At 43.1% G+C, this 27,099-nt stretch overlaps 2 protein-coding genes across 4 annotated transcripts; both read left to right on the forward strand.

The window, feature by feature from the left end:
- Positions 1-181: 181 nt before the first annotated feature.
- LOC120448349 lies at positions 182-26,711 on the forward strand. Of its 3 annotated transcripts, none has more exons than XM_039630314.2 (10): positions 182-957; positions 15,409-15,860; positions 16,719-17,936; positions 18,443-18,573; positions 22,542-22,772; positions 23,799-24,087; positions 24,153-24,317; positions 24,381-24,666; positions 24,722-25,160; positions 25,243-26,711. In XM_039630314.2, exons 2-10 carry the CDS (start codon positions 15,722-15,724, stop codon positions 26,167-26,169), a joined length of 3,825 nt encoding a protein of 1,274 aa, XP_039486248.1. In that variant the 5' UTR covers positions 182-957; positions 15,409-15,721; the 3' UTR covers positions 26,170-26,711. The 3 variants fall into 3 exon arrangements, with proteins under 3 accessions (XP_039486248.1, XP_039486247.1, XP_039486250.1); XM_039630313.2 differs by lacking the exon at positions 182-957 and adding an exon at positions 10,620-10,779; XM_039630316.2 differs by lacking the exons at positions 182-957; positions 15,409-15,860; positions 16,719-17,936; positions 18,443-18,573; positions 22,542-22,772 and adding an exon at positions 23,564-23,737.
- LOC120448351 (cilia- and flagella-associated protein 157) lies at positions 20,318-22,278 on the forward strand. The gene has a single exon (XM_039630317.2). It carries the CDS (start codon positions 20,431-20,433, stop codon positions 22,225-22,227), a length of 1,797 nt encoding a protein of 598 aa, XP_039486251.1. The 5' UTR covers positions 20,318-20,430; the 3' UTR covers positions 22,228-22,278.
- Positions 26,712-27,099: the final 388 nt, after the last annotated feature.

The raw sequence follows: 27,099 nt of genomic DNA on the forward strand, positions 1-27,099 counted from the left end.
GGTGTTAATACATATAAGTAATATAAATCGTGGTGGCTTCCATGTTTAGGCTTTTAAATATCAACTGATGTTTCTTGAACTGTGTTCATATATATACTTTCGAGCAGAATTAGTCATTTACCTAGTTAATTTCCTAGTTTTCAACCAAAATCCTATATCAATCTAGGCAGCACACAGACTTAAGGAAGCAGAATTGAGATTCATTCGCTGCGAATTGTTAGGTTTCCGCTGGCCAAGGCTTCAACTGGCCGGCAACAGCCTTTCCACCCCCTTTCGCCTGGCTATAGTAATACTAGCAGCAGACGGCGTCACAACATGACAATGTCCTCCGCACCACCCAACTACTTCAGCCACCCCCTTGTGGGTGGGAAAACAACCACCATGCGTTGCATCCTTGGTGCCCGCTCTCGTCTCGATTTTGCCCTCTCTCTCGGCGCAGTCCTCACACCAGCTTCAGCGTGCGCCTCTCGCTTTTTTCCCGAGGACTCCGCTAGAGTGCCGAATCCGTTTCAAGTCCTGGTGGCTCGTGCTCGGCTGTGCGCTCGTGGCTTTATTTTGGCTCTGGCCGGTGGCTCAAAGTCGCGTGGCAATCAGTTTGTTGCCGTCTCTGCTCGTGGGTGAAAGTCTGCTCCGCTTGGCTATCCGGTTTTTTGCCGCATCTCGTAGATACTTCATATGGAAAACACTCCTATCGGATGGAATTGTATCTCGTGGATTGTGCCGCCGCCGTCAAGTGTCACTTGAAAATTGTCAAAATTGAATTCACCGAACGTTAGTGAACAAAGGTCCTCCAAATGGCCATAACGAGTGTTGTGGCCTTTGTCTGGCTTCGATTTTCAGACCAAACAACTGGGCTCGCCGGATTAAGCCAAAAGGTTCTGTAGAGATACTTAAATGCTCAGTGAACTCAACAACATACATCGTATTGTAAAACTGCATATATCATCCGTCTGTATGGTGAGTGAAGTGATCTCATTGCAGTTATAATATCCCTTTTATACGTCTGTCTGGTCTGGTCTGGTCTGTTTTGTATCCCGCTCTCGTTTTTCGGTGGTGTTTCGAAAATTGCAGGCGATTCGGGGTGTTTTTTCCAACTGCCGCCGACAGGTATGGGATAATCAATCGCAAGAAAAACTAGAATCAACAAGGAACTCTGCTGCATTGTTTTCAAGAGTGTGGGGCCATACAAATCCTATTGAGAAATATAAATCTAATTGCATTTGATGATTTATTATTCGAGTAAGTGGCGTGTGAAAAGCACATACATTTGTAGATATGCAAAGGAAGTCGGAGTTTACAGCTCTGGGAGATTGATACAAGGAGGAAATGAACATTAGTCACTAAGATTTGCTATGAAAACGGAACTACTTTATTACAAAACGGTGTTCATGTTATTCTAAAACGTTTTTATTTGGTGACAGGGGTATACAAAGTGGGTTGAGTGTAATAAGCAATATCTTATTCCCATTACAATTTTCAATCCTTGCGTGCTCACACTCCCCTCAGATTCATAAATATGTAAACAAAACATTCGGGTGTGATATTTGTGGATCGATAACGCTAATCTTTTTTTTAAACTTAATTAGTGAAGAGGGGTATTATTCGGTAGTACAATGCTTGGAGCTTTTAGATCTGAAACATGCTGCGGATAAATGACTATGGAATTTGAGTCACAGTTCTGCAGTTTGCCCTTTAAAATTTTCATGTGAGTGTATACAATTTAACAGTTCCAGATTATAGGAGATCGTTTAAACAAACATGTACATTTATACATTTTAATTGGTAACAAATTCCTTGTTTTGTAAACAGTATACAATGGATTTGATAAAGGGGTCGAATAACCTCAACATTTAAAATCCATTAAATTGAATTTCCTTTGTGGGCTTTTCCCTTTGTTGGCCTGTCTCTCCTTTGTCAAGCCCTAAAGTGGTCAATTGCAAGGCAGACAGAGGGCGGAAAAGTCGACAATGGAAATCCGTCAGATTTCTTTAATTTCCCCAGCAGCCTTTGACTGCTGAAATGGTTTCCTATTCAGCCTGTCATTAGATATGGCCTAAGAGAAACTCCGTTGAAGGTAAAGAAGATTTGTATACATAATGCCACTGGCTTACTCCTTACACTCGCTACCATTGCAAAGGAAGTATTTAAATTTATTTGGGTTACCAATCATTGTCCTTGAGACCAATACCCTTTTTATGCAATATCTAGGGAGCATTTCCAGAGCAAGCTCCAAACAGATTTGCATCAAAGTTGGCAACAAATAGACTATGACTTGCAGTTGGTTTTAGCAATTACTCTTTTTATATTTTCGGACTTCCTGGTGGCTTTCACACATAAACCCATGCACATTGTACACCGATGCTTTTCTAATTACGTTCATGTGTATGTACATACACCATGGACATCTGATGTCACAGGTCTTCTTCGTTGCATTCAATTTGACTCGCTTAGAAATGCACCACCTCCCTGGACAACCCAGTAACCACCGAGTCACCCGCACCCACCCACTCTGCTATGGAGGAACACATGTCATGGTATACCCGCTGGGTACCTGGCAGAAAAGAAAACAGAACAAAGTGAGAGACCCAGACTAAATTAATCAGGGGCCAGGTAGCGATTGGAGAGAGCTGGCGGAGTTCATCGGGGGTTGTATCCATGCCATGCCATCCAATCCCATTGCAACAAGCGTGTGTGCCGTGGAAATCAACCCCATGCGGACCTTTATAACTAGGGATTCCCCCATATGAATTCCTATCAGCATGCGTTTTCAAGTTACTCGAAACTAACTAATGGATACCTCAAAACAATAGTGTAAGCTGTATTTCCTTTGATTACCAAATTTTCCGTAAAACTAATACCCATTAAAACTTTTAACCGACCATTTTTCGGGACAAAAACGTGTTCACAACAGGTAACGTTTTGCGAACTTTTCCCATGTATGGTAACTAGACGTCAAAATGTAACGAAACAGTTTAGAAGGTAAAGTCAGCCAGCCTTTTTGTGGAATTTGGTTAACTTTCTTTGGCAGGGAACTGTGGAACTGTGGATATTGGGGATGAAAGTGTAAACAGCTGACGGCGGTCTGAAGAACCTCGTATACCAAACTCCTTTCTCACGGGGTAATTTCCTTTCGCAGCGCTAACATGCAAACATACAAATGCTAGCAAAAATATTTATTTAGTAATTTGATGACCCCAGTTGTCTCCAGTTACTCAAGCGGATTTGTTGATGAACTTTAAATGGATTTATAATATTTGCATGTTGCACAATTTCCGTTGGGTTACATCCTTAAATTTCCGCATCAAGAAAGGGGAATAATCTTTCTTTATATAGTCACTTCTGCCTAATGCGAACTGTAATTAAACAGTGTCTGCATAATTCAAGTGCTTAATTTTGCTGAAGCGATTGCTTTGCCTTCGCACAGTTGAAATGCAAATAAATACTTAAGGCCTACATGAATACGGCAAAAAGAACTACGGCAAAGTTTTCCGGATAGCGCCTGCTTCGCAATTCCAGTGGCGCACACATTCCGCCTCCGGAAACGCATTTGTAACAGTGTTTAAACTCACATAGCCCTCCGTGGTTTGCGAACTATTAAAAAGTGAACTGAGTTCTTGGGCTGTGGGCGGTGGGCGGTGAGGTCACCCAGCACTTGGAAAAGTGGGCGGTGCGGTTGGGATGATTATCCAAGTTTTAGCATTCTTTCTGCGCCTGGCCTGGCTTTCGGTCTCCAACGCCATCAAGAGCCACATAGCGCACAGTTATGGGAAAATCTTTTAATTAATTTAAAACTAATTTTCTTGAAAGCCGAGTGAAATGACCTTTGAGTGTGGGGAAAGCAGTGCACATTCTCGAACGAAATAACGAAATTTAATTTAAATATTTTAGCGAGCTCTGTTTTCTTACGGAAATCAAATCACAGGCAATTCTAGAACAACACCCCACCTTTGAGGGTTTAAGCGAGATGCAACTCGATTAAATCACAAACTTGTAATTCATGCAGCATGCATCTCGGTGTTATGCAACTGCAACCTAATCATATTACATAGATGCTCCCTTTGATCCTAGCGCAAAAAGTTCGTCAAGAGGGGATTTTCCGGGGCTATAGTCCCGAATGGATGCCAAAGCGACTCTCCGATTGCCCACCACTTTGAGGATTCGACAGGCATTCAAATGCTTTCCCTCATCCAATACCCCATCCAACCCATCCCTGCTCCTGGTGAAAGTGGATTAGCAATTTGTTAAGCCAACAATTTACCCAGCTCCGTGGGGCTTCACTTCCTCGTTGTTTGCATTTGTCAGGACCTTGCTGTCCTTTTCTGCAGTTTCTGCAGCGGAAGGCTATCCGATGCCCCTGCCGAATGCCGTCTGCCGTCTAGGGATCCGTGTACAGGAAACGAAATGAGGATATTTCCCACAAAATTATGTGAATAATGGGCCGCATTGGCAGTTAAATATAAACCAAAGCTGGAATTATGGGATATTACATTACAAGTAATTAAAATGTTCTTTCTTAATAAGTCTGCTATTTGAAAGTTCAAAACTCAACATATTTTAATCAAAATACCAATCTAATACCATTAAGAAAATACGAATATTATATTAACAAAACTCTGCGGAAAATTAGAGATTATAGAGAGATAGAGATTAGAGAAAGATATGATAGTTATGTAATTTTAACTTGATTTTAGTCTTTAGTAATATAAGTTGCATCTTAATTAGGACCATAGCCATTTTTCCCTGTGTACCAAAAACCCTTTTGCACGGCTTCTCGGTCTCTCACTTAGTGTTTAATTGTAATTTTAACTTTTGCCATTTAAGTGTCTGTTGTGTGCCATCTGGAGCGACTTGTCTGCACCGCCGGCGAAGCCTTTCCGCTCATTCTGTCACGCAGTGTTTGCCATTCGTAAATGTTTTTAGTTCGGCTAAATGCAATTGTGGCCACTTCTTGCACTCCCTGCACTTCCTGCCAACGCATTTGGCCCACCCGACTTATACACAACTTAAAGAGCTTTTTAAGAAGGAGTGCTTTAATTATTGCGTTAATGATCATACGAACTAAACTGCTCAGGTTAGGCCAAAAGGCAGCTTATAATCTGCATATTGCTTATACATATATCAAAACTAAATCGCAGAGCCCTTCAGTTATGCATTTCAAGCTTATTATAACCAATAGTCGTAGCTACTATAAAACATACTACAAAACATCCGTCTGTATTTAAAATGTGATTTATGTATATGAAAGCAGATTATATTTAACTTTCGCTCACGAGTACTGAGCTTTTCATCCGCAAAAAGGGAAAATAATAACAATTATGGCATAGCTTACGATGCCTGTAAAGACGACAATTTATGAGCATAAAATACGAGTTAACTAGGTTTTTAATTTTCCGTTAAACGCATGGGAACACTCACATACGCAATTACGCGCACATTGGTCTCAAGGTTTAATTTGCGATTTAAGCGAGAATAAAACTCGTGCGTCGCGACGGAAACGGAATAATTTCCCATTTCCGGTGTGTGCCAACAAGAACTGTATGTGTGTGTGTGTCTTCTCTCAAACAAGGCGAATAATCACAGAACAGGTACAATAACACTCGACATTTTGGGGAAGGAAACGGGAGAACACCCCTGGCCACATTCCACTTGGCAGGGTGAGGCAGGACTGCACGATTAAATAAAATACTTCCTAATAAAAAAACGCAAATTTAATTTACTTTAGGGGGCTGTCGACTCGCAGCAAACATAAATCGAAGTCAACGAGGTGCCCAACCACCGAGATCTTCTTACACTCCATCTAAAATTCAGTGCTGAGAAGGGAATAGCTAAGCCAGCTTGTAACATATTCAAATTAAATGAATTGAGGAATGATCAGTTCGAACTGAGGTTTTAGACAAATGTTATAAAATAAGTACTATGCTTTAAATTGACTCCTACTTCTTGAAAAAAATTAATGTATTATATGCATACACTTGAAAAGTGTTCAGTTAAATGAATGCTCATAGCCAAAACTGGCTATAAAAAGTACCTAAATCTTCAACACTCCTGTCGCTGCTCCCTCAGTGCTCATTACGCTCCTCCTTCAAGGATCCGGATGGAGAAGTGGTATATGGCGTGTCATAAGCCCCCACCAGTTACGCAAAACAATTTTGCCGAGGAGGCATCCAGATTGGTGCTGGGATGCTGCGGAGCCTGGGCGATGGGTGGGAGTGGTGTTATGTGGGCCTGCGAAGGTGGTGAGACGCCATATTTTCGACTCCATCACATCTGATGCCTGCGAGGCACGTGACGCCGAATATAATGAGAACAATTTTTATTTAAATTAGATCCACCGCCGGACACTTGGCACAATTATGGATGGCCAGCTGGCAGCTGGGAACTGGAATTGGAACTCCTCTCCTGGTCAGCACCGCGCAATCGAGCAGATATAGACACTCGTAAAATAAACTTAATGACCTGCTTTCGGCTGATTACTTTTCGACGTGATGGCCGAATATGCTAAATATTTTTCATTATGCGTGTTACACTGAAATCATTTGGAACATCATTTCTGCACACAGGCATTTTAAATGGAAAATGGGTGGGAAAGAAAAACAATTTTTAATTAATTTATGCATCGGAATGAAAGAACCTGAAAATTAATTTTGTAGGTATGCCTAAATTGATTTAATATATATACTTGATACAACTACTTTTCGTACTGCTCCTGCTACAATAACATGTTGTGTGACCAACTCTGTGTACAAACACATCAAAATCAATTTGGTGTGGCTTCAGTCCCCAAAAAGTAGGCAATGATTTTAATGGCTACGGGTATGGCTTTTTCAGTTGTATTACTTGGGGCTTCCACTACATCTACCCCTAGTTCACAGAGCCTTTCGAACTGCACATTTAGTAAAAGCGAGTGTACGATCTTTTGAGGGTATTTCAAGTTTTCGGGCACAAGTGTGCTACTCGAATTTAGGCTGCATCCTCGGAACTGAGCTTGTTTTGGCCGCTGCTCATTATCGTAATGGACACTTTGGGCGGAGTGTTGCTCCGGGGTATTCCGGGCTGTTTGGGGTGCTGGACTGGGACTGGGACAGGGAATGGGAATGGGAATGGGTGCACATTCCATTAATCATGCCGAGCACACAGCTTCAAGGGCCGTGAAACTGAACCGCAGAATCAACAACGACAAATCATGCGAAAGCAAATGCGCAAATAATGCCGCTTAAAATTTCAATGCCTCGGCATTATTCATTACACCCAAATCCGTTATCGGAAATTAATTTTCAAAATCCGCTTAATGGCTAGCGCCTAGATGCGGCAGTAAATTTATGAGTTTACAGATATGCGAATCTGGGAGGGGCTTTCATTTTTTTTTTTGTTTATGTGGGTTTCCCTTTAATCAGCAACTAGTTGTACCCCAAATTTTAAGGTATTTGTATATGCGCCAAATGCCCATATTTGCCTTTCCGATTTGGCTTTTGCTTTTATATATATCAATTTTTATATATATCAATTTGCAACGAATTACTGAGTCCATATTGACATTGCTTTGGCTAGTTAATATTTGTCGAGCCTGCTCGTAAAGCCACAAAAGTGCAGTAATTTACTTTTCCCAAAATAACACATTTCAGTCACGCAAAGCGGTCTTCAATTAAAGTTGTTTAAGCAAATTAACGCAGCAAATCGCAGTTTTTACCAGCCATCGCCATAGAAATAATTGCAAATGTTATACAAATTTTATAAATATTGACTTGCTGGCAACAACAGAATGAAATTTTATTGTGATGATTTGTGGTGAATTAATATAATGGCTTTCGAAATGTAATCAACACGTTTTTACCGCTAAATGTTCAAACAAATTTAATTGAAATTTAATAAAGTGATTTATTTGTGGTGTGCATACATTTTCACAAACGATTGTTAAAGTAAAAAATATTAAATGTAGTCTACACATTTTCATTGCAACGTAAAATGTTGATTTCACTTTTAAATCCAAGTCATTTTAAGAATGTGTACATCTCTTTCTTGTTGAAGAAAACTTATTTTTCTTAAAAAAATGAAGTACAAAAAACTTTCCGAGTACGAAACTCTTTTTTCCGTTTCAGTTGGGAATTGTAATTAATCTAAGCTGACTTGCGTTTTTTAATACCATCGATAAATGCAGACAAACCCTTGGAAGTGGGACAACATATTGCTATCCAAAGAGTTTGTCGTTCAGCTGACTACGTTTTATTCGATTTCGCCTGATGAACTTAACTTCTTTGGACTCCTCGCCGACTTTTCCTTCGATTAATGGATTTCCTTCGCCGGTTCTGGCGCCTGAAAGGCTGCCATAAAATCTGACAAATCAACTTCCAGCTGTTTCAGCGTCAACGACCACAAACACACACAAAACGCACACATCCGCACAAACGCTAGTGCGCAGCAGAAAAGGATACTGCGAAGTATGTACAAGAGCCTTTGGGGGAAGGATGGGCAGGATATATGGCGACATCGCCCCACGAAACTCGAACGGGAAGGTTATGCAAATATGAATGCTTTTCTCTGTGTTTTTTCGCTTTGCTCGAGATAAAGTGAGGGGTGCAACTCCAGGCTCAAATTCCGGAGTCCTGGATTTGGCAATCGACAATCAAGACAGAGTTTATATTTGGCGACCCTAATAATCCGCCTTTCGCTTTTTCTTGTGCTGATTCGCCGATATGTGTTTATCCGATCTATTCGGACGTGCGGGCTCGAAATGGAAAATTATAAATCTGGGTCAGAAGTAAATTGCTTGTAATTCATTTTCCCCCATATGAAGACATTAGATGGGCATTATTCATGATTACGAGGGTGTCTGGTTTTCTTATCTATGAAAACGTAACGCAATTTCAATTTGTTGGAATAATATTTACTTCAAAATTGTTATGAACGCAAAATCAATATTTGGGAAATGTATAAGAGAGGAAACCAATTGTATACCTCAAATATGCATGAAATACATATTTATACACATATTGCTGCGTAAATTCAATGGTGCGAACTTGTATTTAAGCTATCTGTTTAAACTCTTAGTTAATAGACTTTAATTCAGCAGGACAGGATTTCCATAGTCATAGACGAAACTAGCAAGTTTTGGATTGTTGAAACTTTCAGGTGTCATTCCGAATGCATCTGCAAGGCTTCATTTGTGCCACAGCGGTAATTAATAAGCCCCTTCTTGAGATTTCGCATCCATTATGTATGTGCATCTCCATGCCCATCTCGATCTCCACGCATGCGGATCCAAAGTGTTGAGATGTGTTAGCAGCCAACTTTATGGCACGAACAAAGGCGACAGCCACAAGACTCAGCACCCAGCACCCAGCACCCAGGACTCCGGACACTGTTCTACCTCTCAAGACACCCGGAGGCGTTCCGAGGAGAAAGGCGGAGAAAGCTACTCGGAGTGCAGACAACAGGAGGCGGACACCGACAATGTGGCTGACTGATTTAAGTGCACATTTAGTGGCGCACGCAAAGCGAACTCGGCACACCCACTCTCGAGGACCTTCATCTCTGGATTCCCGGGACACTGCAGCAATATTTGTGGCCCAAAACTAAACTAAAAATGTAGTTATTTTTAATACCCTTTCGATGCAAGTTTATATAGATACTCATTACCTCTCTAGCCTTTAGCTTCTAAGCCATTTTCAAACTAATATGCCTCATTTCAACACACCTATGAAAGTAATTACAAGTTAATGGATATGTTGCACCCATCTGCTGCAGCAAGTTCAGCACACTTTCTCAGTGAATCACAGAACATGAAATATTCCTTTCACTGTACTTCGCTGTGGCTGTCTAAGATTGCGGTCTAGTCACTAAGTTTCCTGTGCAGACGACGTAGACGTTTATTAAAATGAAGTCAGTCCCCGGGTCCGACAGGTTTCGTGGTGGTGCCAAGACTGGGTCTTCAATTATTAAGTAGCACTTTCAGTTCTGCCCCACGGAGGACGAGGATGCAGGACGCGCTTTAGTGTCCACCTGCATGCAATCCCGCCATTGGCCTCGGGCGCCCTCTCAAGTGGCAATGGCTCCGTGCTCATGCACGGCTCGCTGCTGCTCTTTCATTTCCATGCACTGCGATAAAAAAATAGTCTCAGCCGTAAAATAAAAAAATGAAAACTGCTAGTGGCACCTAAACTGCTTCCCTTCATATAAACTTAATTTATAAATAACATAAGCAATCATTTTAAAGGAATCCTAGGCCCAACCATTTATATTTACTTATATGGCTTCCCATTTAACAACCCATAATCAACTTTTTTGAATGTAAAAGCATAAAATATAATATGGGCATATTGCAAAGTGAGTAAGAATTGGCTGTTTAACATGTTTCTCGGTGTATCGGAGGACCAGCACTACCCACAAGCTGCCCAGTTTTCCGTGGCTTTCCATTCGTCATGGCGCGGCCACAGGTGATGGGGTTTGGCTGTGGCCCGGAATAATGTAAGCCATTTTCCCCTTTATTCTAGGAGTTATGTACATATTATTTTCCCTGCGGCTAGTCGGGGAACCCTAACTTCTGATGAAAGAGTTGCAAGTTTGCCGGCCCATCCCCAATGTGCACCCACTGTTCGGCGCCAACGTCAATGTCAATTGCACCGGGCACGCGAGATGTGTTGGGTTATTCTTGTGGAAAATGCCACGCGATAAGGATGCAGTCTGGAGCAATTTTCGCCTCGCCAGGTTTCAGACCTCTCCACTTGGATGGGCTAAACTGCCAGTGGATTCCATTCCATGTCGAGGGATCAGCCAGTTCCTTAGGTATTTAATGTGTGTGTCCTTTTTTCTGAACACGAAAACCACACATGCAATGCATAATTTGTTGATTCTAACAGAATTTGATGGTACAATGACATGAAGTACTTAGAAACTTTTATGATGTATTATGGGGAGTGATAGTGTCTAATATTAACTATTAGATTATAAAAATGTTAGATATCGTTTGCCTATAAGATGTTTTAAAATTTATTCAAGCAACTTCTCCCAATCAAAGTGTATTAATTTGTGAAGGAATTGTCAATCCTTTGCGGTGAAAATAACTTTTGTTTTCTGGTCCGTAGCAAAAGCTCCATAATCGATTTTATTTGAATAAATTAATTTGCATTTAATAGCTTCTTTGTTTTCCGACACTCTATACGCCACTATAGCGATTTTTATGTTTTTTCTTGATCTTTGCTGGGGATAAAGGGCCGTTTTGCTGGACTCACTTGAGCAATTCTGCGGCTGATGTCGCAGTCATTAAAATTTTTTGTGGTTTTGGTGTCAAGCACAGCGACTGCCCCGCCCCCTCTTCAAAGTGTTGTGTTTTTAACCCACTAAACCCCCTCGCAGCTATAGAGCATTTATTTTTGTCGCCAAAGTTTAAGTTGGCTTTCTTTCAAGTTGTAGGTTTCACGTTCTGTTGGATAAGCCACAGTGATGGTGATAGACTACATTTTATTTAAATTATGAAAGTAATTTATTGAAATGCTGCTAAGGAAATTCAGCATAAATATGCGCTCTTTTTTGATGCAGATTCTAGAGACGAAGGTTTCTTTCGAAGTTTCTTTTAGAAGATTGCCACGCGCACTTTGACAAACAAACCGCCCACTTTTGGAAAGTCTTTTTTATTGTTTATCTTGTCAATTTCTATTGCTGAAGAAAACATATTCAAATTTCGCCCTTGTACTCCGACAAATAGTGTAACGGGTATCTGATAGTCGAGAAAGCCGACTACAGCTATCTCTCTTGTTTTTCTCTGCTGACGTAGAAACAGACTTCACTAAGACAATTCATTCATTCACTAACTAAGTTTTCACATTGCTTTTTGCAAAGATCTGCTGATTTTCAGTTGCCTTTCGTAACAGCAAACAAGAGTTGTGAAATCCTATTTGCCCGCCTTCGTTTTCCTTCGACTGACATGGGGCTTACCACTTGTTTACCCTGGTATTGTTCAGTTGACTCCCGCAATTTCCCTATTACCTTATCTTTACTATTTGTCCAAATGAGCAAATGGCTGCCATGCTTTTTGAATGCGAATGAGGTCCGTTTCAGGTAATTACATGCGGGTATACTCCTCTTCCTCTTGTACCTCTGTTTATTTTTAGTTTTTAACCCAATTGCACACCGCAAACAGGGGGATTCTACCAGGTACCCGAGGTATATACCTATATACTTACATACGGATGTGTGGCGAAATGGAGTTTTAAGTGCAGACTCAGCTCGTTGCGGATGGCCATCCTTGGCCATTGATTAAGAGTAAACAGGGCATGTAAATGTTTGGATATTCAAACTGTGCATTTTTCCTTTGTGGCTGTATTTTTGCGCAGTTAAAGGTTCCCCATTGCAAGCGTGTGTTTTGTGGTGCCACCCAGTTTTCCGTGCTCCGTACTACGGAGTGTACGGCAAGTCACCCCGAAATGTTGTTGGCCGAGTCAACGACGATACCACGGAGTCCAGGGTGAAAAGGCTGGTGGCCACCCGCGCAGCCGGGGCATTGACATTCCGCCTATCCAGAGGATAGTAGAGCACTAAGCACAGGACCTCCCCGATCCCATTCCCATTCATCCACTCTCACATTTCGATTTTCCCGGACAGGCGTGCAACATAATTCTCGGGCCGCCATCGCTTTGATTTTCCGCGCTGCGAAAATCTGGCAATGCTAGGATGGTCAGTGATGCACTGGAAGAAATACTGCTTGAGTTTTCCAATACTTAAGAGTATTCTTTTGGGTTATGCTAAGTTAAACTAAAATCACTTTAACAAGCACATATTAAATATTTTTAAAATATGTAAGTTCATGATTTTGAAAGCGGTTTTATTTTTCCCTTTTTTAAACGTTAAATAATGCCAATTTTCAATTCCCAAAAAAAGACATATTTCCATTTACTAAGGCTGAGGCGAGTAATTTGAAATGAGATATATTCGTAGAAGTTAACATTCCTAATACTTAAAGTGTACTTATTTATTGACTTCGCGGAATTGTTCGAGTGACTCCATAGCGAATTAGCGCTCTCCGCTGGGCGGCAACTGGGTGGCGACTGGTTGGCAGGATAACGGCCGCTTCAAAGGATAACTGCCGCACAGTGCAGTTAATAGTTTTCCAATGCCGCCGGGGGCACACACGCATAGCCCTCTGACCTGCGACCTCCGATCGCCCACAGCGACACCGATAATCATGTTGATGGGCCTGCACTATTGAACACGAAACTTCAGCCGGCTTTGGCAATTCAAAATGGGAAATTCGGGTGGGTGGCACACAATCAAAAAAAAGAAAACAATTCTGTGGGCTCTCTGCTTTCAATTTGGTGCAAATGTGTGATTCTCTATTTGGCCTTCTGCCCGATTTCCACTACATTTCCCGCACTTTCCCAGGGCGCCGGATGACCATAGGATTTGTCCGTAAGTCGGGCTTTTTTGCACATTTTCGGTTGGGGAACTCATGGTTTTATTGCCAAAATGCATGTGCGACATGTTCCCGTTTTCAGTTCGGGGGAATTGGAATTCATAGCAACATTGCTGTATTTTTATTAAAAATGGATAACGTTTTATACGATGGGAATATAATATTTTGTATATATCACTGCATTGAAATTTAAACTCATCTTACATTTCTATATTCTATAAGAGTATAACTTTTTAGCTAAATATTATAGAAAATACCATAGCTTATATCAAATTGTATGATTTCAGTATTCTCACATTCAAATTAGTCTGTGCCTAGCAAGTTTCTAAAACAAGAAACTGCTACAAAATATTTCTGGCCATGGTTTCCGAAAGACAGTTCAATTTGAGAGGGCAAACACGACATTGGGTCGTGTCCATTTCCATTCACAGCCATCGGTTTCAAATCGCCCCAAAAAGAGAGAACACAATATATCCACGGAAATCGGCCATAAAACTGAATGATTCTGGCTGTAAAGGCGTTCCTCCACAACCAACTGTTGTTGGAACACTCGAAAGCGGGTAAATGCGAGCGGACGCACGTGTGTGCGGCAATTGGCAGGACCAACTCATTAGCGCAAAGGGCGTACAATGTGCCATATAGCCACACATAGCCACATATAGCATCTGGTCATCGGCCGATCCGTGCGTGTCCGCAATTAAGGCGCTGAAAAGGACGCAGGGGGTTACATATCCCAGTGACGCGACAGATTTCGCTAATGACCGTGGGGGTGAATGGGTGAATGGGATTCATTCATTCCATTGGATTCTCTTTCCGTGCACCAAGTATCCGGCACTAGCCCAACCTGAACCACCTTCGGAACTTTTGTTGATGAATCGAAAAACTACGGGAATTAGATGTGCATGTCAGTCGGGAAATTACTGGGTAACCCCCCCCCTGCCAAGCCAGCTGTTGATGTATCGCCGCCTCTGTTTAGGGTTCAAAAAGTTGTTAATATTCTATTTGTGGCTGATTATTTAATTACGGAGGATGGTCTCTCGCTACCCACTGGGAGTCATACTGTCCGCCTTTAAAATATGGCTGTATATGTGCCACCTTAGGTATATTTTGTGGCATAAAAACGGTAGACTTAGATATCAGCTTTAACTTATTTATAATAGAAATGCAGACCCAGAGGAATGTAAATAAAATGCTGAAGTGTATGATTTTCAGGTCGTGTTGTTTGGATTAACCTTTTGTTCAAAAGTGTAGTCGACTCACAATTTATTTAGGTATTGTCTAGTCACTTCGAATCTTGACTTTCCTTCCTTTATGTTTGGTTTATTCCTTTGTCCTGGACCATAACTTTTTACGAAATTTCATTGAATTGTGGAAATAATAGCCATAAAAGCGTTTCGTGCTCGACTAGTAATTGGTTTGAGAATTTATGAGGGTTGATTGTATTCCTTTTTTTTTGCTTCCCCCTTTTGAAATACATACAGGCATAGAACAGGTCATATATATGGGGTTTTCGGTTAGGAGATGGGGATTTTTTAATGCCCCTATAGGGGCCATTGACACCCTTTGTTGTTGGGACTTTATCAAAGCTTTTTTAAGGACATTTCATTTGAATGGAGAACGATTTGATCCTTTTAAAAATACGGTTTGAAATCATATTTAATGATGATGCATAAAAAATATAGTGTTTTTGTTCATTTTGTGTGACATTAGCGGAATAAGGAGCTTGGGTATTACTTGCTTTTAATGTTTGACAATAAATACAACATCAATACTAGAGATAACTTTTACTTTTCTAACTGCTGTCTAACGTTGAAGTTATTAAGCCATAAAATTTCACTGAAAAGTCATTAATTTCCAGAATAAATTTTAAAATAAAAACTGAGTAAAGAGAAATGAGGTCACCATAATATATTCGTTGGTGAGTCTATAAATGTAGACCTCAATTTGTCTTGAATTTGATTTGTGTTCCCTTCAGTAACGTCAACTTTTTCTCTTTTTTTTTGCAGAAAATGCCTGGCAGGTAGACTTCTGTCTTTCCTCCACAGAAAGGTCAACGTCACAGCAAAAATTTTCCTCTGGCGATGAGAGCTAAACAAATGACACTCCTTCCATGAGCGATTGGGATAGGAGCCATCTGCCTTGCCATCGCAATTGGAATCAGAATCGCAATTGCAGAATGTGTGCCAGCGACGTGAAACCTTCGGTATCCTTCCACTGAGTGGCAGGAGGAGATTCTTCCGTAGACTGACACCTCTGATTGAATCAGCAACGGCGGGAAAAACGAAGGAGAGACGCAGGACGAGAAGCAAGACGAAGGAAATGCGGAAGAACTCAAAGGAAATGGCGGCGAATCGCAGGCGCAAGAAGACAATCGGCATGATGACATCGGGACTGAAATCAGTAGTCAAGTGGAAAATTATTGTTTCATCCATAATGTTGCTCCTATTAAGTGGGACAAGTGAGTGAAACTCATTTACGAAACTGCATGTGACTGCCTCTGACACACTCTGCCAGAATAAATACATAAATTCATTTGTAGACCATGAGGCGTATACGCAATGTTTGGACAGCGCACAGACTTTTTGAAAAGGCCAGCAAGGCGTTGTCCAAATCATGTTGTTCTTATGCTATACAAGTGCATCTGCAAACTTTACTCGGAGTTTACTAATTGTAGCAATCTCGCCAACATCTATTTTGATTTCGACAGCCAGGAACTTTTAGAAATACCCTATCTGTCCCTATAAATATATTTGGACACCTTTTTGCAAAGTTCACACAACTTCACATCGCACTAGGTGCGATACAAGTAGCATATCTTTTATAAACCAATATTTTTGTTGAACAATATGTATTTCAGAAAAACTAATTGAAAATTTATTAAGCAAACGAGTTAATCATGTGATATCAAGGATAATAAGAATTTTTTTTGTATATTCCGCTTAAAATAGAGATCAGCAGAGTTGAGTATTAATTTTTCCGCAAAAAAAGAGTTGGTTAGCAAATTTCGTGGCCCTGAATGGAGTTCGCCTCTGTTTCGCCTATGTTTTTGTTTTGTTTGCATAATTTGTACCCGGGGGAGCTGCAGGATGCGAATGCGACTCAATTTACACGGCCTGGGTGGAGTAAACAATGGCCGAGGCTCTTCAATGGGTCCAAACAGAAGGCAGCCACACGAAACAAATTACAAGGATTTATAATTCTTATCTCTCCGCATTTCTCGCTCTCGTTTCATGTGCTGACTCCTTGAAAATTGCCGGCATTGTGTTCTTCTGCTCCTGCTCCTGCAACTTGGATTCGGATGCGGATTCGACAAAAGGTCACGTGCTGGCGGTGCGAAAGGGTCGCCTGATGTCCCCCAGCACATTCACCGCCCTCAGCGGGGACCTGCATGTGCAGATCCAGTTCAATGGGAACGAGATGTACCCGCAGACGGAGGAGGAGCATACCAATGGTGGTGGCGCATCCAGCGAGGAGCTCTTGAGCTCCAGTGACGGACTGAAGAGCAGGAACAACACCATAATGAGCACTTTAGTCATTAGCAAAATCATTGATGAAGTGGAGTCACCGCTGGAAAAGGGGTTGACTCCCGGCCCCGAGGTAACCAATACCAGCCAGGTGGTGCTGCATCGCAAGCGCAAGGAGGTGGTGCAGAATATACCCCTCTTCCCGGATCCCCGATTCAATGTTACCCAGGTGACGGTGCCATGCCAGACCTTCTTGATCGGAGGACGCTACGAGATGCAGGTGGTAAGCAATCTCAAGTCGGTGAACCGAAGTGAGGTGACCACCACATTGGTGCCGGCACACGATGAGCGACTCCACCAGACGCTCGATGTGCGATGGCCCAGTGCCGAGATGATAGTGAGTCCGGTGCGCCTGAAGACCTATCCCAAGCATCCTGTGGAGGTGACCCTCAGGTTTCCCGAGGTCAACTGCAATCAGTCGGGCAGTCTCCCATTGCCGGAGTTCTGGTTGGAGCTAATTTACTGTGGCAAGGATCGCAGCTGCCATCGGAATATAACCCCTTCCAGTGTCCTTTTTGCGGAGCAAATACGCGGCTTCCCCAAAAACAAGAGCCTTCACTTGGGATGCGAACTCTTTGGACTGGCGGGAAACTATGCCGTCCAACTGAGACCGATGATTCCCGCCCAGAATGTGCCCACCACGCGGAGGCTCCTGAGCGTCGACTGGAGCGACGAGTTCGTGTTCAACGTGTATGCCCGCAGCATTTTTCCCTGTGATCCGCACACGGGAATCGGTGTCCTGTACGAGTATCCTGGCTGCATTCTGGAGCAGGGCGACCGGGTGCGTCTGTACGCAAGGCTCCGGGCCGATGTCGCCTCCCTGAAGCCACCCACGTCGCTCCATTATGTCTCCGAACAGCGGGTCGTCAAGAGCCAGCACTCCCTCTACTTCGCCTGCGAGCATTTCTCCGAGAAGTACGTGGAGTACTGCTTCGTCTACGTCAGCCAGGCGATTTCCGGAGCAGTAGCCGATGTCCGGATGGACTGTGTGCCCACCCTGCCCGTGAGCGGTGAGTGGTCATCGGTGATGGTGCATTAACGCCGTTTTTAACATCATTTAAAGGAAAATCCCAATTAAGCGGGAGTTTAAATAGTTCCTAACACATTAACAGTGCACCTGTTCGGGACACTGGAAAATGGAGTTTTTAATAACTGTTTGATTTTTGAAATTATAAATTTGATATTCGCATTATATTTGAAACACGTTCAACAAGTATAATAGAATAAATAAGCTCACATGATTTTATATACGAGTAAATAGGTTGGAGATAACTTGCAATTTTTCCTTGGTTTGACCTAATAATAAGTGAAAGAAAATAACTCTTGTATTAAACTGTTTCTACGTATAATTCACTTGCATGACCATGACTACTTTTAACTATTTCATTTATGTCACACTCTCAAATTAAGCATTACAATAGCATTTCAGGCATTTTCATTATCTCACCTCATTATATATTCAAGCCAGCTGTATTAATTTTGAAGCGACTAGCTCATGACACTACTCTTTCCGCAGACTCGGATACTGGCGGCTGGGGACCATGGAGCGAGTGGACGCCCTGCTCCACAAATTGCTTGGGAGGAACGCGAAACCGCTACCGATTCTGTGATTCACCACCCCCGCGATATGGCGCCAAATTCTGTGAGGTATGTAAGCCCAAGTAACTCCGAAGATTAACCTCTGAGCGACCTCTGCCTCCACCTGATTTGACAACGTTAACAGCCAAAGTTTGATAGAGTGCTCCCAGAAATGATTAATACTTTGGCGCATCTAAGCCATCAAGACGATTTCAATAAGTGTGGAACTACAACTAAAGACAGACGAACTTCGCCCGACTCTGGGGGGACTTCGTTACCCAAGAGATTGCTTCCAGCTTAGTTCGCCCATTACACTCGACTTTCCTACACTGAACAATATCTGAGCTCCGTATATTATTCAAATATTCTCAGCTTAAAACATTTTAATCAAAACATCTGTAAATGATATAGTCTTTCGGATGCTGGAGCTTTGTTGGTGACGAAACAAGCTTATTTATTTGTTTTATATTCCCCAAAAAACAGATGACAATTTTAAATTTAAAGGCAACTCAGGAATTTCCTGCAGTGTACCCCGCCGGGGCAAAGTGGAACTACTTCATTGTTTTTGTTTGTGGGCCATTGGGTGGAGTGGTGGGGCAGAAGTGGGTGGCTTCGGCACGGTATGTCATGTTGTCCGTTGTCTGTAAGCGTGTTTCCACACTGCGACACTTGCTCCAGATTGCGTGGGGAATTTACGACGCTTCCGACAATTGTCGGCCTACTGCGCCTCGCTTTATCTTGTTTCTTTTGTTGAAGCGAGTGGAAGAATGAACCTCTAACTCCATCTCCTCCAGCCCTGGCACCATCCACGTCCTCATCCGCGCATTTCATTATCCAAAAACTTCCGGCATCAGCATCCAGCGATAGGGGCACATTTGCCCGTACTTTGCCAACTTGTTTGGAACAATTACAGGCAAAGTTTTTAAATGCTCCGCGCACTTATTGCAAGTAGTTCTTACACGGGAGTCGCGCCACGGATGCTGGAACAATGTATTCGCCGTGAGGCGACTACAATTGCGTGGGTGGCTGTGTCCATGGGCCGGGATTTGGAGGAGGACATGGTGTGGCCACCACCTCCAACTCCACTTGCCCCAACAATTTGCATTTGGCCCCAAAAGAAACGCCCGGAGGCGTTGCTGTCCATGTGCGTGTACAAATATTGCTCCACGGGCTATTAATCAAACAAAGCCCCACACGGCGGGCACTATTTGCTTTTAGAAAACACGGGGAATAACCTATTGTGACCACAGCACCACAGCACCACAAACTGAAATTAGTGGCTTTCTAGTGGCACTTTAAGCATTTTAAGGCAGGAAAATGTTTTCCATTTTCATGATTTAGTCAGAAAAACACATTGAGGGCACCCTCGAGTAAAGAGCTATTAAATTAAATTTAATAAATGTAAAGAAATGGGAGTTTAAATTTATTTATTTCCTTTTATTCAGCTTTTGTTGGCTCGTTTTTTTATAGAATATATTAGTCCAGTCTTGTTAATTTGAGTAGATTTTGCGCTTGAACTAAAAAGTAATGCACGTTCGCTAAGCTTCTGTTTTTCCCCACAAAAGCCACACCAGTTCGTTTCGGATACTACATTAAAAAAACAGTGCATAAATCAAATGGATACCCTTTAAACTCTTTAGGATCCCAGAAAATGTTTTATTAACAGACGAGTTCCTTCTAGAAAATATATAGCTTTCTGCTCAAACTATAAGGGATATGGGTTCAGCTTTGGAAAGCTTTTATCTCCTTGGCAACGGTTCATCAACTAGTTGTTATAACACAGCTTATTTTACTCAAACATAGAACGATGTGTGCACAAGTTCCGACTTTTAAACAATGTAACTGGCGTTTTACTATTCTTAAAATATCAAATACTCGTCAAAATTCGTAGACAGTCAAGTCGGATAACGAAAAGCAATCCAAACAATGCCGCCCAAAGTGAAGAAGGAGAAGAAAGATGTGAACAAGGTGACCCAGGTGGACAGAACCTTCTACGAGTTGACCATCACGGATCTCAACCAGAAACTAGCTCGTCTGCGATCCCACCTGACCAGCGTCGATGAGTCCAACATCACGCTGACCGAGAAACTCAAGGAAGTGGAGGCCGATGGCGTAGATGTGGCCGCTCACTTGGAGCGCACCTTGGCGGAGCGGAACAACTCGATCACGGAACTGGAGGAGCGCCTGGTAGAGATCACCAAGGTGCGGGATGTGGAGAACCGCTTGGCACAGGAGAAGATCGGGGACTTGGAGGCGAAATATAAGGCCATGCACGACCAGTTGACCTCCGAAATAAAGCTCCTTAATGGCAAGCTGAACTCCCTCGACGAGTTCCGCATCCAGAGGGACGTCCTTTTGGCCAAGTTTGATGACCAGGAGGCGGATCTCAATGAGCGGGAGAAGGATCACAAGGAGGCGCTCTACAACATGGAACAGCGCGCAGTGGTGGAGAAGGATGCGCTAAAAAAGGAGGTTGAACAGAAGCTGCTGCAGGTTTCCGAGGACTTTACCCGTTCCAGTGAGATCCGTAATGCTGGCTACACCCGTCGCCTGATTCGTGAGAACATAGCCCTCCAAAAGGAAATAGATCTTCTGGTCATGTCCCAGATAAAACTTCAGCAGGCATATACCAACCAGAAGTCCAAGCACAAGGAGATGGAGGAGCAGTACAGTGCCCTCGATCAGATCAAGAACGAGTTGGTCCGCAACTCCGTGAACAAGATTAAAATCATTGAGGGTCTGACCAGGAACTACGAGAAATTAAAGGCCAAGTACGTGGAGGTATTGCGCTACAAGAAGGCCTATGAATCCCATCTCCAAGCTGAAAAGTGCGAGGATGTCAAGCAAAAGGATGTGGCCGGAAAACTCCGGACTCTGGCCAAGCGAATGGAGATATTGGATCTGGAAAATCGGAATCTAGAGGTGGTCCATGCCCAGCATGAGATGGAGATTACCCGACTACGAGGGGTCATTCAGGAGATCAAGTGTACTGTGCGGGATGCCATTGTAGCGGAGCAGGCGGCTAAGAAGTTCCCGGAGAGATTAAACGAGGCCAATGTGGATGATCCCGGAGTGATAAACGAAGTTAGAGAGGAGGCCATATCCGTTTGCAAGCTGAAACGCAGCGATTTGCTCTCCCAGCTGCTGAACATCGTGAGCTCCCATTCGGAGGAGCTTCCGAGGACTCCTTCGATTGCCTCCATTGGCAGTGCCACCTCATCGCTATATGCTCCGGGTAAAATGGGATTCATGCCCTCGAGGCCCAAGCCGACGCCATTCGACGCCTTCCGCAGCGAGGTCATCGAACAGGAGCCGGATCGCACCATTCCGGAGGATCTGCAGAAGCAGAAGATGCAGGACCGGGTAGTCACCTCGTTGCGTGGTGACGAGAACACCATCATCGATGTGGAATTTGGCACGACCTTATACGTTTCATCATCGCGCGAGGACGATCTCATAGAGGTGGAAGAGGAACCACTGGAGGAGCCAGAGGGCTCCAGCAGTTCCATGTCTGTGAAGAAGGCCAGCAGTGAGGGTTCAGTTGCTCCGCCCGAAACCGCACCTCTAGCCGCTTCCGCATCCTCGAAGGATGTCAAGGGTGCTCCCAGCCTCGGAGCTCAGGACACACTCACGGCCACATCCAAATTGACGGGTGTTACCATAGAGGAGGAGGCCGAGGAGGAGGGCGAGGAGGAGGACTTCGATGTGCAGTTCGTCTACTAGTACATAAAGAATCTGCAAATGGCGTTCACTTATTGTTCCAATTTTGTTGAGTCATACATAAATACATACATTTGTGAAAAGTAAAAAACGTATTATTGTTTCACTGAAATTCCTAAAAGGTTTCCAAAATATATAAATATCTATATATTTGTAAGACTGAAAGATGATATCCATAACATTATTCATTGACATAAATCGATTCTTTTTAGCGTGTTTTTAACTCGTACTAATATTATAATAAACTAGGGAATTCACAAGTAATATATGAAAGAAAAAACATTTTTTGATAATCTTCCCATTTCATATATTTACAGGGTCCTTCGGTTGAGACCCAAAAGTGTGGCAAAAGCATCGCCGACACGTGGGACTGCATTTACGAGACTTCTGGTACAGTCATCACCAAGGAAAATAGCACCGAGGTGAGCCAGGAAATTGGACCAGGATGTCGTTGCGGCTGCATTGTACATCTGGGCTCCTCGAAGCCCAAAAGGATCATTGCTGGAGCCACACAGAGTTGTCCTGGCCGCTCCTTCTGGCTAATACAGGTAAAAACTATTAACTAAACCCGTAACAACCTCTCAACTTAGCAAATAAAAACTAAAAAAAATAGAAAATAGCGAAAGTTAAGTGAGGCTGCCCTTTGGCATTTGGTCAAGTTTTGAAAGCTTTCAAGTTGTCTGCCGCCATAACTATAAAAACGAACAATGCCAAACACTCAGAAGTCCAAGTCCATGAATAAAATTCCGCTTCGCTTCGGAGGCTGCCCAAAATGACAAAGGAGCCCCCATCCAATGCTCCATGCTACAGGGAGGTGTGGCTCCGATCTGGGATGGACATCACTGGCCAAAGGGGGCTGAACTCAATTCATGCATAATAAATGGCCCACTTGGTAGGCGTTTTGGCCAGTCCCGAAACTATCATGCGTAAGGGGTCCAATGGGGGTGAGCTGAAATTTATGTACTCGGTATTTTTGGTAGGCATGGGTATGCCATTCCCAACGCCATCTTGTGAAAAGAACATCCATTTTCTTTTACTAGGTAAATAAGTTGTGTGAAAAACGGAAAGCGAAGAAAAAAAAAACTTAAAAACAAATTTAATGCTCAAAAAGATAATATTAAAGAGCATGTTAAAATAGAAAGGAAAACGCATACCTGTCGATTTGGAAAGAGTTTACATTTTGTATTGGATAGAAAGATGGTTATATGAGATTATATTAGGATTCTGTATTACCAAACCAGAGGAAACAAAGCAAAAACTTTGATAAGCAAAGATTTTAAATTCAAAATTTTCATTACATTCTTTTTTTCAATCAAGAGGTATTACAAGAACGAACTATCGGCTTTTCCATTCGTACACACTTTGGCTCACCCCCTTTTTTGTTCGATACAATTGGAATGATTAGACCTGCCAATTGGCACGTTCGGGAGATGAGGGGAATGTGCCGATGGGCAGGAGGTTTAATGGTGATGAATGCCTGACCCACTTCGGCAGCATCCGCTTACCCGGGAATGTGGGGAAACCCCAAGCCAATTGCCCGTATGTTCACGAACACAAAATTCCTTTCTTTACAGGTGGATGGTGAGGAAAGCATTTCTCTGGCACTGAGTTTCCTCCGTTTGCCTTGTGCCACCCAGTACATAAAGGTGCGTGATGGACCCTCGCTATCGTCCACGCTTCTCGTGGAGCTCAATGGCGGTGGGCTGATCCTCAAGGGAGCCGGCGTTCCGGTGGCTGTCGATTCCACTGGTGGCCAACTCCTAGTGGAGTTCTCCGCAGGCGATGGGCAGGCGGGCAATGCCACTCAGGAGGCAACTGCAGCCTGCACCGGAGGATTCATGGCTAATGTGCAGCAGCAGTTGGGTGAGTGGAACTTTGATAAATACTAAAAAGGTTTAATAAATAACTCATTTCATTTCTCAACACAGCTACAAGGAGCAGTAACAGTAGTACCACACTTGTGGCCGCCACTCGTTTGTCTGGAAAAACTCGCTCTGTTTCCCACAAGTCCATGTCAAGACTTCGATTTACCCTGGTTCATCTAAGTGCCATGATCTTTGCCAGCATAATAATCATAATAAGCTCCCTTTTAGGTGGGTTTATGAAATAATTGTATAGATTTTATAGATGATAATCACCATATCTATCACCTTCAGGCGCCCAATATGTGGTGCGATACCGGAAGTATCACCTGGCAGTTGCTCGGCGACAGGACGAAGGATCCCGACTTCACACTCCTAGAGCTTCGCTAAGCTCCCTGCAAGGTCCTCCTTCACGTGCCATGTCCACAACAACTCTGCTTTCGGAGGTCATTTACATGGTGAAGATGCGACCCAAACACCACCTACGACACTCAATTCTCCGCGAGAGCGTGGACGCGGAAAATCTGACCAATGAAACGGAGTTCAAGGAGTCGGATTCACAGGGAATGCTGGCGAAATGGTAAGGAAATGGTAGAAAAGAAGTGTTAAAATAAAGCTAATAACATCTGTTGTAGCGCGGAAATCAAGGAGCTGGGAAGCTCGGCCTCCATGGTGACTCTGCGCAACGAGAGAGCGTCACCAGCGCGATCTCTGGATCCTGGAAGTATCATTGGATCACCTTCCTCTGCTGAAGACGAACTGGCTGCGGTTCACAGCCGTTCAGAATCCAAGGATTCCCCCACAGATGAGCCATTAGAGCCGCCGAGCTGTAAGGACAGTGCCAAGGACTCGGAGTCCATCATATCCTCAGGAATGAGTTCCCTGTGCAACAGTCCACCAATGAACAGCAAGCGGCTCAGCAAGTACTCTGATCGCTACGATGCGGTGACCCTGAAGTTGCTGTCCTCCAGATTGGATGAGAGCCTGCAGGATGCCAGTTCCCTGCTCTCGGTGACCGAATCTCTTAGATTGGGTCGCCTGAGAACCCGCAGTGTCAGCTCTTCCCTGACCAATGTGAGTTAAGAGGTTACACTGGAACTTTTTCAGCTCAATAGAAATACAAGTAGAAGAGGTTGCTAACAGTGAAATATTTCAGGGTTGCTACTCACCAGCAGCCAGTGTGGTAAGCACGGCGACCATCAGGACGACGAGTAATCCCAAGGAGTCCAAGGAGAAGCAGAATCGAAGAAAACTGCTGGCCAGACCAGGATCAGAATTTTCGCTTGGAAATCAAGAAGAACTGGAGATGGATTACTACGATTACAATGTGATCAATGCAGGATCGGCACCGGGCTCCTATCTCGGAATGGATCCGGCCTACCTTATCTGGATACCACCATTCGAAGAGGTGGCGGAGCGGGAAGAGGACGATAAGACACCGGAACCGGAGCCGGAACCAGATCCCGAGAGAGATGAACGACAGCCGCTGTATGAGGAGATCCGGATGCCCAAGTACGGCCACTACCTAAGTCCAGCCAGTAACACGGAGTCCAGCAAGTCCACAACGGCTGATAATACACCTAGCTCCGAGGAGAGATCCCCACCAGACAGTGGGCGTCCCTCCAAGGCCACCTCACCCTGCGATGGAATGGAAAGGAGTGGCAGAACCATGCCCAAGCAACCCACTCCTTTCATGTCCAGAAAACAGAGGCGCCAGTCCAAACAGCAGATGCAATCCAGTTTGTCCTTGAGTGCTGGTTCACTGGATCATGAGCAGCGGCGTAGCATTAAAGTTCCAATCGAAATGGCTGCAGTGCATCAGAAAGTGGAAGCCGAACTGGAACCTAACGAGTCCATGACTGGGTCCTATATCGAGAAGGAAACGGCCGTGGAGAAATTATCGGGGGATCTGCAGGAGTTCTTGTCTCTCGATGATATTCAGTTTGCCGATGAGAGTGGCAGCGATTACGAGGCTGTAAACCTCAAGAAAGTGCCCAAATCAGAACTCCAACTAAACCAGGATGATGCTCGATCCAAGCTTTTGCGAAGAAAGGAACCCCGGTCAAAGGAAGTGTCTGTATAACGGCAAGATTTTATTGTACATAAAAGCAGCTCGAAAAGCGCAGTATATGTTTAGTATAGTTTACGGTCTTGTAAAATACGGGTAAATATAATATATACATATGTCAGCACCATAAGAAACTTAGACCACCTGGAGTAGTTGTGTTTTCAAAGCTAAGATTACAGATCGTCTCAATAATATGTAAACTTGAAAAACTAAGATAATGTAAGGCACGCTCGTAGGGTTAATCTGTTTAATCTCGTTACACTGTATATAAGTTAGCTAAGGCTCACTGTATTTTAAGTATTTATTCGCACTCGGCTATGTACACAACCCAGTTATGTAGAAATATTGATTTAATAGATTTTATGTGGCAATTACTTGGAATTAGAGAATTGGAATTAAAATATTTTGTGATCTTTATTTTGTGCTTGAAAGCATTGGAAATTCTAGTCAATATATAGTCAAAATTAATTAGCATTTTAAAATCAAAAATGTTTTTGTTTCTAACAGACTTAAAGCCTTTCTATCACCCCGACCTGTAAAATAAGAAGATGAATGAAATAAAGAATAAAATAAGCATATTGCGTGTGATTCGGGTGGGAAATCTATTATTAAATGTCACCTATAGTAAGTAATACCACGCAAGTTGACTTGGACAACAAAAGCATTTATTTTTCCTCGCTTTATAAGCATGCGGATCTGTCAAAAACGATTGTACTTTCTTGCCAAATTCGCATGAATTATAGAGATATGCATTAAAGGAATCTTTGTTGTTTTAAAAACAAATACTAGAACTACTCTCCCTGGGAAAACTAACAGATTTACATTTCTTGATAAAAGTAATAGACTTAGTTTCCCTAGGCAAAGTAGTTAAGTTACTCGTCTTAGGGAAACTAATAGTATTACATGCATGGCTGAAAATTTTTGTCGTACTTTCCAGAGAGTAAA

The sequence above is a fragment of the Drosophila santomea genome, chromosome 3L, assembly GCF_016746245.2.
Source record: "Drosophila santomea strain STO CAGO 1482 chromosome 3L, Prin_Dsan_1.1, whole genome shotgun sequence".
Classification (NCBI taxonomy): Eukaryota; Metazoa; Arthropoda; class Insecta; order Diptera; family Drosophilidae; genus Drosophila; species Drosophila santomea.